The sequence below is a fragment of the Salmo salar genome, chromosome ssa17, assembly GCF_905237065.1.
Source record: "Salmo salar chromosome ssa17, Ssal_v3.1, whole genome shotgun sequence".
In the NCBI taxonomy this organism is placed as follows: domain Eukaryota; kingdom Metazoa; phylum Chordata; class Actinopteri; order Salmoniformes; family Salmonidae; genus Salmo; species Salmo salar.
Genome location: NC_059458.1, coordinates 82,883,404 through 82,896,868, shown reverse-complemented (window position 1 = coordinate 82,896,868; position 13,465 = coordinate 82,883,404). Strand labels below are relative to the sequence as shown.

The following is a 13,465-nucleotide window of genomic DNA, read 5'->3' as shown; positions in this document are numbered from 1 at the left end:
ACTCTACTGGAGGGATGTGACACCATTCTGCCACGAGACATTTCATCATTTGGTGTTTTGTTGATGGTGGTCTCAGGCGCTGCTTCAGAATCTACCATAAATGTTCAATTGGGTTGAGATCTGGTGACTAAAACACACACACACACACACACACACACACACACACACACACACACACACACACACACACACACACACACACACACACACACACACACACACACACACACACACACACACACACACACACACACACACACACACACACACACACACCATTTAAACCTGTTATGGTCCTTTGAGACTCCTCTTCAAAGTCCCTGACATCTCTTCTTCTATCCATGGTAGACAAAACAATGGGCACCTGGGCATTTTTATACATGACCCTAAGCATGATGGGATATGAATTGCTTAATTAACTCAGGAACCACACCTGTGTGGAAGCACCTGCTTTCAATATACCCTACCGTTCACAAGTTTGGGGTCACTTAGAAATGTCCTTGTTTTTGAATGAAAAGCACTTTTTTTGGTCCATTAAAATAACATCAAATTGATCAGAAATACAGTGTAGACATTGTTCATGTTGTAAATGACTATTGTAGCTGGAAACGGCTGATTTTTAATGGAATATCTACATAGGCGTACAGAGGCAAATTATCAGCAACCATCACTCCTGTGTTCCAATGGCACGTTGTGTAGCTAATCCAAGTTTATAATTTTAAAAGGCTAATTGATCATTAGAAAACCCTTTTGCAATTATGTTAGCACAGCTGAAAACTGTTGTTCTGATTAAAGAAGCAATAAAACTGGCCTTTAGACTAGTTGAGTATCTGGAGCATCAGCATTTGTGGGTTCGATTACAGGCTCAAAATGGCCAGAAACAAAGTTCTTTCTTCTGAAACTTGTCAGTCTATTCTTGTTCTGAGTAATGAAGGCTATTCCATGTGAGAAATTGACAAGAAACTGAAGATCTTGTACAACACTGTGTACTACTCCCTTCACAGAACAGCGCAAACTGGCTCTAACCAGAATAGAAAGAGGAGTGGGAGGCCCCGGTGCACAACTGAGCAAGAGGACAAGTACATCAGAGTGTCTAGTTTTAGAAACAGACACCTCACAAGTCCTCAACTGACAGCTTCATTAAATAGTACCCGTAAAACACCAGTCTCAACGTCAACAGTGAAGAGGCGACTCTGGGATGCTGGCCTTCTAGGCAGAGTTCCTCTGTTCAGTGTCTGTGTTCTTTTGCCCATTTATTATTTTATTTTCATTGGCCAGTCTGAGATATGGCTTTTTCTTTGCAACTCCAGCATCCCGGAGTCGCCTCTTCACTGTTGACGTTGAGACTGGTGTTTTGCGGGTGCTATTTAATGAAGCTGCACTGTATTTCTGTTCAATTTGAAGTTATATTAATATACAAAACATTTGCTTTTCTTTAAAAAAAACAAGGATATTTCTAAGTTACCATAAACTTTTCAACAGTAGTGTACGTTGTATCTGTCATTTACCCAAGAGTTTCCTTTATTTTGGCAGTATGTGAGTTTCTGTTTTGTTTACTGAGTGTATTAACAGCTAGCTAGTCTCCACACACAGCACTCACTCATCCTATAGCTCCTAGTTCCTACTATAACTCCTAGTTCCTACTATAGCTCCTAGTTCCTACTATAGCTCCTAGTTCCTACTATAGCTCCTAGATCCTACTATAGCTCCTAGATCCTACTATAGCTCCTAGTTCCTAACACAGCTCCTAGTTCCTACTATAGCTCCTAGTTCCTACTATAGCTCCTAGTTCCTACTATAGCTCCTAGTTCCTACTATAGCTCCTAGTTCCTACTATAGCTCCTAGTTCCTACTATAACTCCTAGTTCCTACTATAGCTCCTAGTTCCTACTATAACTCCTAGTTCCTACTATAGCTCCTAGTTCCTACTATAGCTCCTAGTTCCTACTATAGCTCCTAGTTCCTACTATTGCTCCTAGTTTTACTCCTATCTCTCTACTCCTGTCTCTCTGGTCCTATCTCTCTACTCCTGTCTCTCATCTCTCTAGTCCTATATCTCTAGTCCTATATCTCTAGTCCTGTCTCTCTAGTCCTGTCTCTCTACTCCTGTCTCTCTGGTCCTATCTCTCTGGTCCTATCTCTCTAGTCCTATATCTCTACTCCTGTCTCTTTAGTCCTATCTCTCTAGTCCTGTCTCTCTAGTCCTGTCTCTCTAGTCCTATCTCTCTACTCCTGTCTCTCTGGTCCTATCTCTCTAGTCCTATATCTCTACTCCTGTCTCTTTAGTCCTATCTCTCTAGTCCTGTCTCTCTTGTCCTATCTCTCTAGTCCTATCTCTCTAGTCCTATCTCTCTACTCCTATCTCTCTAGTCCTATCTCTCTAGTCCTATCTCTCTAGTCCTATCTCTCTAGTCCTATATCTCTACTCCTGTCTCTCTAGTCCTATCTCTCTAGTCCTGTCTCTCTACTCCTATCTCTCTAGTCCTGTCTCTCTAGTCCTATCTCTCTAGTCCTGTCTCTTTAGTCCTATCTCTCTAGTCCTGTCTCTCTAGTCCTATATCTCTACTCCTGTCTCTCTAGTCCTATCTCTCTAGTCCTATCTCTCTAGTCCTGTCTCTCTAGTCCTATATCTCTAGTCCTGTCTCTCTAGTCCTATATCTCTACTCCTGTCTCTCTAGTCCTATCTCTCTAGTCCTATATCTCTACTCCTGTCTCTCTAGTCCTATCTCTCTAGTCCTGTCTCTCTAGTCCTGTCTCTCTAGTCCTATCTCTCTACTCCTGTCTCTCTAGTCCTATCTCTCTAGTCCTATATCTCTACTCCTGTCTCTCTAGTCCTATCTCTCTAGTCCTGTCTCTCTAGTCCTATCTCTCTAGTCCTATCTCTCTAGTCCTATCTCTCTAGTCCTATCTCTCTAGTCCTATCTCTCTAGTCCTATCTCTCTAGTCCTATCTCTCTAGTCCTATCTCTCTAGTCCTATCTCTCTAGTCCTATCTCTCTAGTCCTATATCTCTAGTCCTGTCTCTCTAGTCCTATCTCTCTAGTCCTATCTCTCTAGTCCTATCTCTCTAGTCCTGTCTCTCTAGTCCTATCTCTCTAGTCCTATCTCTCTAGTCCTATCTCTCTAGTCCTATCTCTCTAGTCCTATCTCTCTAGTCCTGTCTCTCTAGTCCTATCTCTCTAGTCCTGTCTCTCTAGTCCTATCTCTCTAGTCCTGTCTCTCTAGTCCTATCTCTCTAGTCCTATCTCTCTAGTCCTATATCTCTACTCCTGTCTCTCTAGTCCTGTCTCTCTAGTCCTGTCTCTCTAGTCCTAGTTCCAGTTTCTCTCCTCTCCTTTGTGTGGATGCCCTCAATAATTGATACCTGGAGCAGGCAGGCTGCCTTCCCTTTGTTAGCATGGCTGCTTTGTTCCAAGCAGCAACACACTGTACAGACGTTATTGACTCAGGAGGCGAGGCCAGGGTTTCATCTCATTACATCTGTATGGCCATGTGTGTGTGTGTGTATGTGTATGTGTATGTGTATGTGTATGTGTGTGTGTGTGTGTGTGTGTGTGTGTGTGTGTGTGTGTGTGTGTGTGTGTGTGTGTGTGTGTATGTGTATGTGTGTGTGTGTGTGTGTGTATAATACTATCTACTGACTGTAATGAAGAGGGGAAGAGGACAGCTGGGGTGATTGACTGGAGGGGGTGTTTGTTTACTGCTGTGATATTAGTGAGAAAGGCATCACACACAGTATCACTGTACGCGTTAGTACAAGGTATGAGCAGACAGCAATCTTGTGGTTGGAGGAATGAGGGGAATGACGGAGGAGTGGGGAGGATGATGAGCAGGAGAAGAGGTGTGACTGTCCCTCCACTCAGCAGCACGCAGGCCACACTGACACCGAGTATTTATGTCTTGGAAGGGCCGGGGGTGGGGAGTGACTGACTGCAGTATAAAAAGCCTTCTGAGAATATAGACAGCTTTAGCACTGTAGAGCCTGACCTCCAAACCTGTCAACCAACCAAACAACTTCTGAGCTGGAAAATAAAACCGTGTTCAAAAGCGCATCTAGGGTCACATGACTGTTTCCAAATCCTGTCCTTAACATGGGTAAAACAGCCTACAAGTTGGTTTGCACTTCTTCAGTCATTTTGTAGCTCCCTGGTTAAAGGGTTCAAATCAGAGATCTACGTCAAGGCCTGTTTAAAATGGAAGGGGAAGAGAAGCAGAGGGAAGAGGAGAGCGTTCACTGAGTACAGGAAGACTCTCTGAGGAGGTTGAGGTCAGTACAGAAAACAATGAAACGGAGAGGCAGTTACACTTCCTTGTGGACCCCAGGAAGAGCAGCTGCTGCTTCTGCTAATGGGGATCCTAATGAATAAATAAATAAACAAAAAACAGACAAACAGGCAGTCAGACAAACAGGCAGTCAGACAAACAGGCAGTCAGACAAACAGGCTGCTAGACAAACAGGCAGTCAGACAAACAGGCAGTCAGACAAACAGGCAGTCAGACAAACAGGCAGTCAGACAAACAGGCTGCTAGACAAACAGGCAGTCAGACAAACAGGCAGTCAGACAAACAGGCAGTCAGACAAACAGGCTGCTAGACAAACAGGCTGCTAGACAAACAGGCTGGTAGACAAACAGACTGGTAGACAGGCAAAAAGAAAGGAATGTATAACACACAGACCTGTCTAGAATAACAGACAGTCTGGACCTTATCATCACAGACCTGTCTAGAATAACAGACAGTCTGGACCTTATCATCATAGACCTGTCTAGAATAACAGACAGTCTGGACCTTATCATCACAGACCTGTCTAGAATAACAGACAGTCTGGACCTTATCATCACAGACCTGTCTAGAATAACAGACAGTCTGGACCTTATCATCACAGACCTGTCTAGAATAACAGACAGTCTGGACCTTATCATCACAGACCTGTCTAGAATAACAGACAGTCTGGACCTTATCATCACAGACCTGTCTAGAATAACAGACAGTCTGGACCTTATCATCATAGACCTGTCTAGAATAACAGACAGTCTGGACCTTATCATCACAGACCTGTCTAGAATAACAGACAGTCTGGACCTTATCATCATAGACCTGTCTAGAATAACAGACAGTCTGGACCTTATCATCACAGACCTGTCTAGAATAACAGACAGTCTGGACCTTATCATCATAGACCTGTCTAGAATAACAGACAGTCTGGACCTTATCATCACAGACCTGTCTAGAATAACAGACAGTCTGGACCTTATCATCACAGACCTGTCTAGAATAACAGACAGTCTGGACCTTATCATCACAGACCTGTCTAGAATAACAGACAGTCTGGACCTTATCATCATAGACCTGTCTAGAATAACAGACAGTCTGGACCTTATCATCACAGACTTTTTTTTTAGGATGGGGGCTTTCAGTCATGTTGAGACTGGCCTACTACTATCGCTTTAATTAATGATCATTCTCATTAATACTGTTGCTGTAGTTGCTGTTAATGGTAATCCCACTTACACTACTACTACTATTATTGACGTTGGTCCCACCATTGTTGTCATATGTAAACTATGACAATGGAAGTCATTTTACTGGCCGTGTCAATACAGTCTACTGAATTAAGAGAAGAGAAGGTGGAGGCAGAACTAGAGAGAGGAGAGATGTGTTGGATAATGTAGAAACATCTCTGCTTGTGGCTTGGTGTTCAGGGTGACAGGTAGTAACATCTCTGCTTGTGGCCTGGTGTTCAGGGTGACAGGTAGTAACATCTCTGCTTGTGGCCTGGTGTTCAGGGTGACAGGTAGTAACATCTCTGCTTGTGGCCTGGTGTTCAGGGTGACAGGTAGTAACATCTCTGCTTGTGGCCTGGTGTTCAGGGTGACAGGTAGTAACATCTCTGCTTGTGGCCTGGTGTTCAGGGTGACAGGTAGTAACATCTCTGCTTGTGGCCTGGTGTTCAGGGTGACAGGTAGTAACATCTCTGCTTGTGGCCTGGTGTTCAGGGTGACAGGTAGTAACATCTCTGCTTGTGGCCTGGTGTTCAGGGTGACAGGTAGTAACATCTCTGCTTGTGGCCTGGTGTTCAGGGTGACAGGTAGTAACATCTCTGCTTGTGGCCTGGTGTTCAGGGTGAAGTAACATCTCTGCTTGTGGCCTGGTGTTCAGGGTGACAGGTAGTAACATCTCTGCTTGTGGCCTGGTGTTCAGGGTGACAGGTAGTAACATCTCTGCTTGTGGTCTGGTGTTCAGGGTGGACAGGTAGTAACATCTCTGCTTGTAGCCAGGTGTTCAGGGTGACAGGTAGTAATGATGGCACTAACCCCTCCAGAGGGACACAGCAGGTTAAGGAGCCAATCTGAATGTTTTCTCCAACCCTCCCAAGAGACCTATCAGCAGTAAGTGTCTCACTCTCTCCAGAGGAGTGATATACAGTCACCTAACCATGGTTGTGCTAAATGACTTTAAGACAGTAAGGATCGTCCACAAGAGTTACAATCCGTCACTTCAAACATTTCAGCATTTTCAGTCCGTCTGTAAATCTAGACAGGAATATTCCACCTAGCCCTCTGGCCTACCCTCTCTCATCTCCCTCTCCTCTTTCACAGTCAAGGAGTAATCTATCTGTTACGTTTCTCCCTGCTACTGTCACTCATCCTCCTCTCCTTAGAATCTGTCACTGGGGTCAGGGGTCAGAGGTCAGGGGGATTTGTATTTGGAGGTTTCGAGTAGCTTCAGAGAAATGGGTAGTGTAGGTGAACTCTTCGACTGTGTTGACACTGTCCTCGGAAGGCAGTTGTCAAGGTTCAGGGGTCAACAGGAAGGAGTATTTACAGACTGAATTTGAAGGAAAGGTACCAGTCCTATAATGGTGGAAGGTGAGGTTTCCTCTTTCTGCTGTTGACTTATGTGCTCTCCGTCTCCCGTCACCTGACTGTAGGGTCAGGGGTCAATAGGAGTATTTATAGTTGAAGGTAAAGGTCAACAGGTCGTACCACTGTGTCTGTCCTAAAATGGCTTCTTTTCGTCGGTTTGGAGAAATCAAACTTTATTAGTCTCGTGCTCCGAATACAACAGGTGTAGACCTTACAGTGAAATGCTGACTACAACAAGCCCTAACCAATAGTGCAATTTTAAGGAACAAATAGGTATTAGGTTAAACAATAGATAAAAAAGAAATAAAATAAAAAAACTGTAAAATGATAGTGAAAATAACAGTAGCGAGACTCTATACCGGTGGGTACCGGTACAGAGTCAATATGGAGGCTATATACAGGGGGTACCGGTACAGAGTCAATGTGGAGGCTATATACAGGGGGGTACCGGTACAGAGTCAATATGGAGGCTATATACAGGGGGTATCGGTACAGAGTCAATGTGGAGGCTATATACAGGGGGTACCGGTACAGAGTCAATATGGAGGCTATATACAGGGGGTACCAGTACAGAGTCAATGTGGAGGCTATATACAGGGGGTACCGGTACAGAGTCAATGTGGAGGCTATATACAGGGGGTACCGGTACAGAGTCAATGTGGAGGCTATATACAGGGGGTACCGGTACAGAGTCAATGTGGAGGCTATATACAGGGGGTACCGGTACAGAGTCAATGTGGAGGCTATATACAGGGGGTACCGGTACAGAGTCAATGTGGAGGCTATATACAGGGGGTACCGGTACAGAGTCAATGTGGAGGCCATATACAGGGGGTACCGGTACAGAGTCAATGTGGAGGCCATATACAGGGGGTACCGGTACAGAGTCAATGTGGAGGTTATATACAGGGGGTACAGGTACAGAGTCAATGTGGAGGTTATATACAGGGGGTTACCGGTACAGAGTCAATGTGGAGGCTATATACAGGTGGTACCGGTACAGAGTCAATGTGGAGGCTATATACAGGGGGTACCGGTACAGAGTCAATGTGGAGGCTATATACAGGGGGTACCGGTACAGAGTCAATGTGGAGGCTATATACAGGGGGGTACCGGTACAGAGTCAATATGGAGGCTATATACAGGGGGTATCGGTACAGAGTCAATGTGGAGGCTATATACAGGGGGTACCGGTACAGAGTCAATATGGAGGCTATATACAGGGGGTACCGGTACAGAGTCAATGTGGAGGCTATATACAGGGGGTACCGGTACAGAGTCAATGTGGAGGTTATATACAGGGGGTACTGGTACAGAGTCAATATGGAGGCTATATACAGGGGGTACCGGTACAGAGTCAATGTGGAGGTTATATACAAGGGGTACCGGTACAGAGTCAATGTGGAGGTTATATACAGGGGGTACCGGTACAGAGTCAATGTGGAGGTTATATACAGGAGGTACCGGTACAGAGTCAATGTGGAGGCTATATACAGGGGGTACCGGTACAGAGTCAATGTGGAGGCTATATACAGGGGGTACCGGTACAGAGTCAATGTGGAGGCTATATACAGGGGGTACCAGTACAGAGTCAATGTGGAGGCTATATACAGGGGGTACCGGTACAGAGTCAATGTGGAGGCTATATACAGGGGGTACCGGTACAGAGTCAATGTGGAGGCTATATACAGGGGGTACCGGTACAGAGTCAATGTGGAGGTTATATACAGGGGGTACCAGTACAGAGTCAATGTGGAGGCTATATACAGGGGGTACCGGTACAGAGTCAATGTGGAGGCTATATACAGGGGGTACCGGTACAGAGTCAATGTGGAGGTTATATACAGGGGGTACCGGTACAGAGTCAATGTGGAGGCCATATACAGGGGGTACCGGTACAGAGTCAATGTGGAGGTTATATACAGGGGGTACCCGTACCGAGTCAATGTGGAGGCTATATACAGGGGTATCGGTACAGAGTCAATGTGGAGGCTATATACAGGGGTATCGGTACAGAGTCAATGTGGAGGCTATATACAGGGGTATCGGTACAGAGTCAATGTGCGGGGGCACCGGTTGGTCGGGCTAATTTTCCTCTGTTAAAGTACTAAGAGAGTGGAGGGGGGTTCAGCTTTGTGTTCATCAGACCGCTCACATGAGCACAGCTTCCATCCAGACCTCCTGTGTTCTCCAACACACACTGTCAGCCTATCAGCATCCAGAGCTGGCCCCTTCAACACACACTGTCAGCCTATCAGCATCGATGAAGGGGAGGAGCCTGTGTGGTCATTCAGAGGGTGGATGGGTAAGACTGAAGAAACTTTGAACGGGGAACGTTATTAGGTGCCCGGCGCACCGGTTTGAGTGTGTCAAGAAAACTAACGCTGCTGGATTTCCCGTGTGTATCAAGAACGGTCCACCACCCAAAGGACATCCAGCCAACTTTACACAACTGTGGGAAGCATTGGAGTCAACATGGCCAGCATCCCTGTGGAACGCTTTCGACACCTTGTAGAGTCCATGACCCGACGAGCTGAAGCTGTTCTGAGGGGGGTTGGTGGAGGGGGGAGGTGTTAATGTTTTGTACACCATATGCTCAGCAGAATAACACAGTAGGATCATTGTTCTTCAGACAGTCATCTTTAAGACTGCAGTAGGATGGAAAAGCAGTGATATTTAATATGGTTTCTTAAGACTGCAGTAGGATGGAAAAGCAGTGATATTTAATATGGTTTCTTAAGACTGCAGTAAGATGGAAAAGCAGTGATATTTAATATGGTTTAGTAATACTGCAGTAAGATGGAAAAGCAGTGATATTTAATATGGTTTAGTAATACTGCAGTAGGATAGAAAAGCAGTGATATTTAATATGGTTTATTAATACTGCAGTAAGATGGAAAAGCAGTGATATTTAATATGGTTTCTTAAGACTGCAGTAGGATGGAAAAGCAGTGATATTTAATATGGTTTATTAATACTGCAGTAGGATGGAAAAGCAGTGATATTTAATATGGTTTCTTAAGACTGCAGTAGGATGATATTTAATAAGGTTTCAAGTTGACATAATCAGACAGTCAGAAAGTCAGTGGGGTGTGTGTTGGGGGCTCAGTGTGTCAGAGAGCTACCACTCTCTTCCCAGACACACAGACCTGTTTTCCTTCCTATCCCTCCAAGGTAGATTCCCCACAGTGCTTACCTCTCTGTCTGTCTGAACCACAGGGTAGCCTGTCTAGCCAGACCTCTCTGCATCTCTCTGTTTCTTATCTATCTCTCTCCTTCCCTCCCTCAGTACTCTGATCTCTCTCTCTCCTTCCCTCCCTCAGTACTCTGATCTCTCTCTCTCCTTCCTTCAGTACTCTGATATCTCGCTCTCCTTCCCTCCCTCAGTACTCTAACATCTCTCTCTCCTTCCCTCCCTCAGTACTCTGATCTCTCTCTCTCTCCTTCCCTCCCTCAGTACTCTGATATCTCTCTCCTTCCCTCCCTCAGTACTCTGATATCTCTCTCTCCTTCCCTCCCTCAGTACTCTGATCTCTCTCTCTCCTTCCCTCCCTCAGTACTCTGATATCTCTCTCCTTCCCTCCCTCAGTACTCTGATCTCTCTCTCTCCTTCCCTCAGTACTCTGATATCTCGCTCTCCTTCCCTCCCTCAGTACTCTAACATCTCTCTCTCCTTCCCTCTCTCAGTACTCTAACATCTCTCTCTCCTTCCCTCCCTCAGTACTCTGATATCTCTCTCTCCTTTCTCCTCTCTCAGTAGTGTAACATCTCTCTCTCCTTCTCTCTCTCAGTACTCTGATCTCTCTCCTTCCCTCCCTCAGTACTGTAACATGTCTCTCTCCTTCCCTCCCTCAGTACTGTAACATGTCTCTCTCCTTCCCTCCCTCAGTACTCTGATATCTCTCTCCTTCCCTCCCTCAGTACTGTAACATGTCTCTCTCCTTCCCTCTCTCAGTACTGTAACATCTCTCTCTCCTTCCCTCCCTCAGTACTCTGATATCTCTCTCCTTCCCTCCCTCAGTACTCTGATATCAATTCAATTCAAAGGGCTTCATTGGCATGGGAAACATGTGAAATAGATAATAAACAAAGGTGAATTAATCAATCAAAAATGAACAGTAAAAATGACACTCAGAAGTTTCAAAGGAATAGACAAATGTCATATAATGTATATATACAGTGTCGTAACGATGTGCAAATAGTTAAAGTGGAAAATAAATAAACAAATATATGTTGTATTTACAATGGTGTTTGTCTTCACTGGTTGACCTTTACTTGTGGCAACAGGTCACACATTCACTAACTATAAGCATCAGCTGTCAGAGCAGCTTACCGATCACTGCACCTGTACACAGCCCATCTGTAAATAGCCCACCCAACTACCTCATCCCCATATTGTTATTTTTTTTGCTGTTTTGCACCCCAGTATCTCTACTTGCACATCATCATCTGCACATTTATCACTCCAGTGTTAATGCTAAATTGTAACTATTTCGCCACTATGGCCTATTTATTGCCTTACCTCCCTAATCTTACTACATTTGCACACAATGCATATAGAGTTTTATATTGTGTTATTGACTGTACGTTTGTTTATCCCATGTGTAACTCTGTGTTGTTGTTTGTGTCGCACTGCTTTTCTTTATCTTGGCCAGGTCGCAGTTGTAAATAGTTGTAAATGAGAACTTGCTCTCAACTGGCGAAATAAAGATGAAATAAAATAACAAATATTGCTCCTGTTATGTCACACTGTGGTATTTCACCCAATAGCTCACTCTCTCACCTTCCTTCTTTCTCTCCTCCCTTGTCTTCCTTTCCCTCACCTTCCAGGTTTCTCTTTCCACATCAATTTTTTCTGCTTTTTCTCTTCAGTTTTCTCTTCCTCCTTTCTCTCCATCCCTCTCCTCCTCTCTCAGACAGAGCTGGCAGGGGCCAGTCCCCTTGGAGGGGGAGTGTGTTTATGGAAACTGCCAAGACCCACACTACTATCATTCATGTAGTAAGATGACCGCAGGGCTATTTCTGATCAACTGAGACACACTTCCTTCTGACTGGCCCCTCTCTGCCTTCATCACTAAAGTGGTGGCTGGCCCCTCTCTGCCTTCATCACTAGAGTGGTGACTGGCCCCTCTCTGTCTTCATCACTAGAGTGGTGACTGGCCCCTCTCTACCTTCATCACTAGAGTGGTGACTGGCCCCTCTCTGTCTTCATCACTAGAGTGGTCACTGGACCATCTCTGTCTTCATCACTAGAGTGGTGACTGGCCCCTCTCTACCTTCATCACTAGAGTGGTGACTGGCCCCTCCCTGTCTTCATCACTAGAGTGGTGACTGGCCCCTCTCTGTCTTCATCACTAGAGTGGTGACAGGCCCCTCCCTGTCTTCATCACTAGAGTGGTGACTGGCCCCTCTCTGTCTTCATCACTAGAGTGGTGACTGGCCCCTCTCTACCTTCATCACTAAAGTGGTGGCTGGCCCCTCTCTGCCTTCATCACTAGAGTGGTGACTGGCCCCTCTCTACCTTCATCACTAAAGTGGTGACTGGCCCCTCTCTACCTTCATCACTAGAGTGGTGACTGGCCCCTCTCTACCTTCATCACTAAAGTGGTGGCTGGCCCCTCTCTGCCTTCATCACTAGAGTGGTGACTGGCCCCTCTCTACCTTCATCACTAGAGTGGTGACTGGCCCCTCTCTGCCTTCATCACTAGAGTGGTGACTGGCCCCTCTCTACCTTCATCACTAAAGTGGTGGCTGGCCCCTCTCTACCTTCATCACTAGAGTGGTGACTGGCCCCTCTCTGCCTTCATCACTAGAGTGGTGACTGGCCCCTCTCTGCCTTCATCACAAGAGTGGTGACTGGCCCCTCCCTGTCTTCATCACTAGAGTGGTGACTGGCCCCTCTCTGTCTTCATCACTAGAGTGGTGACTGGCCCCTCTCTGTCTTCATCACTAGAGTGGTGACTGGCCCCTCTCTGTCTTCATCACTAGAGTGGTGACTGGCCCCTCCCTGTCTTCATCACTAGAGTGGTGACTGGCCCCTCCCTGTCTTCATCACTAGAGCGGTGACTGGCCCCTCCCTGTCTTCATCACTAGAGTGGTGACTGGCCCCTCTCTGTCTTCATCACTAGAGTGGTGACTGGCCCCTGAGTATCTCTCTGTTCCAGTGATGATACCATTCTAACCGTAGATCTCTGTAACTCTCCCACCTCAGGGTATCCCTATGCCCCCCTCATCGTTCTCCATTTCTCATCATCCAGGCTTTTACAATTTTCTAACACTCTCTTCCTCTCTCTCTCTCCCTCCCTAGGGCTGAGTATCTATTCCTTGCCCCTCTCCCCAGGAGGAGGCTGGCATCGGGGCGTCCTGATGCCAGAGCCCGTCTAGAGAGGGTGGACGCGGGACGCTCCGACATGCCCCACCCCCTTCACTCTGCCGGGCCCCCTGATTGGCGGAGCCAGGGGAGGACCTCGCACACAACCACACCAACCAGACCTGGTGAGTCGATCATAGAGACATGGGGGACACTAATAGGAATAGACCAGACGAGTAGAACACAGAGCTTGAGAGATGAGATTATATGAATTTCAAGTATATGGCAAA

The 13,465-nt window shown here is 46.0% G+C and overlaps 2 protein-coding genes across 2 annotated transcripts in view; one reads left to right on the top strand and one right to left on the bottom strand.

Moving 5' to 3' along the window:
* Positions 1–13,465, bottom strand: part of LOC123723986 (voltage-dependent calcium channel subunit alpha-2/delta-4) — a 189,969-nt gene that overhangs the window by 73,864 nt on the left and 102,640 nt on the right. The window lies entirely within an intron of this gene.
* Positions 1–13,465, top strand: part of LOC106575063 (leucine-rich repeat and transmembrane domain-containing protein 2) — a 44,151-nt gene that overhangs the window by 1,369 nt on the left and 29,317 nt on the right. The window contains exon 2 of the mRNA XM_045700258.1: positions 13,173–13,360. Coding sequence (XP_045556214.1) covers positions 13,276–13,360 — 85 coding nt within the window. The 5' untranslated portion in view covers positions 13,173–13,275. The remainder of the gene's footprint in view (positions 1–13,172; positions 13,361–13,465) is intronic.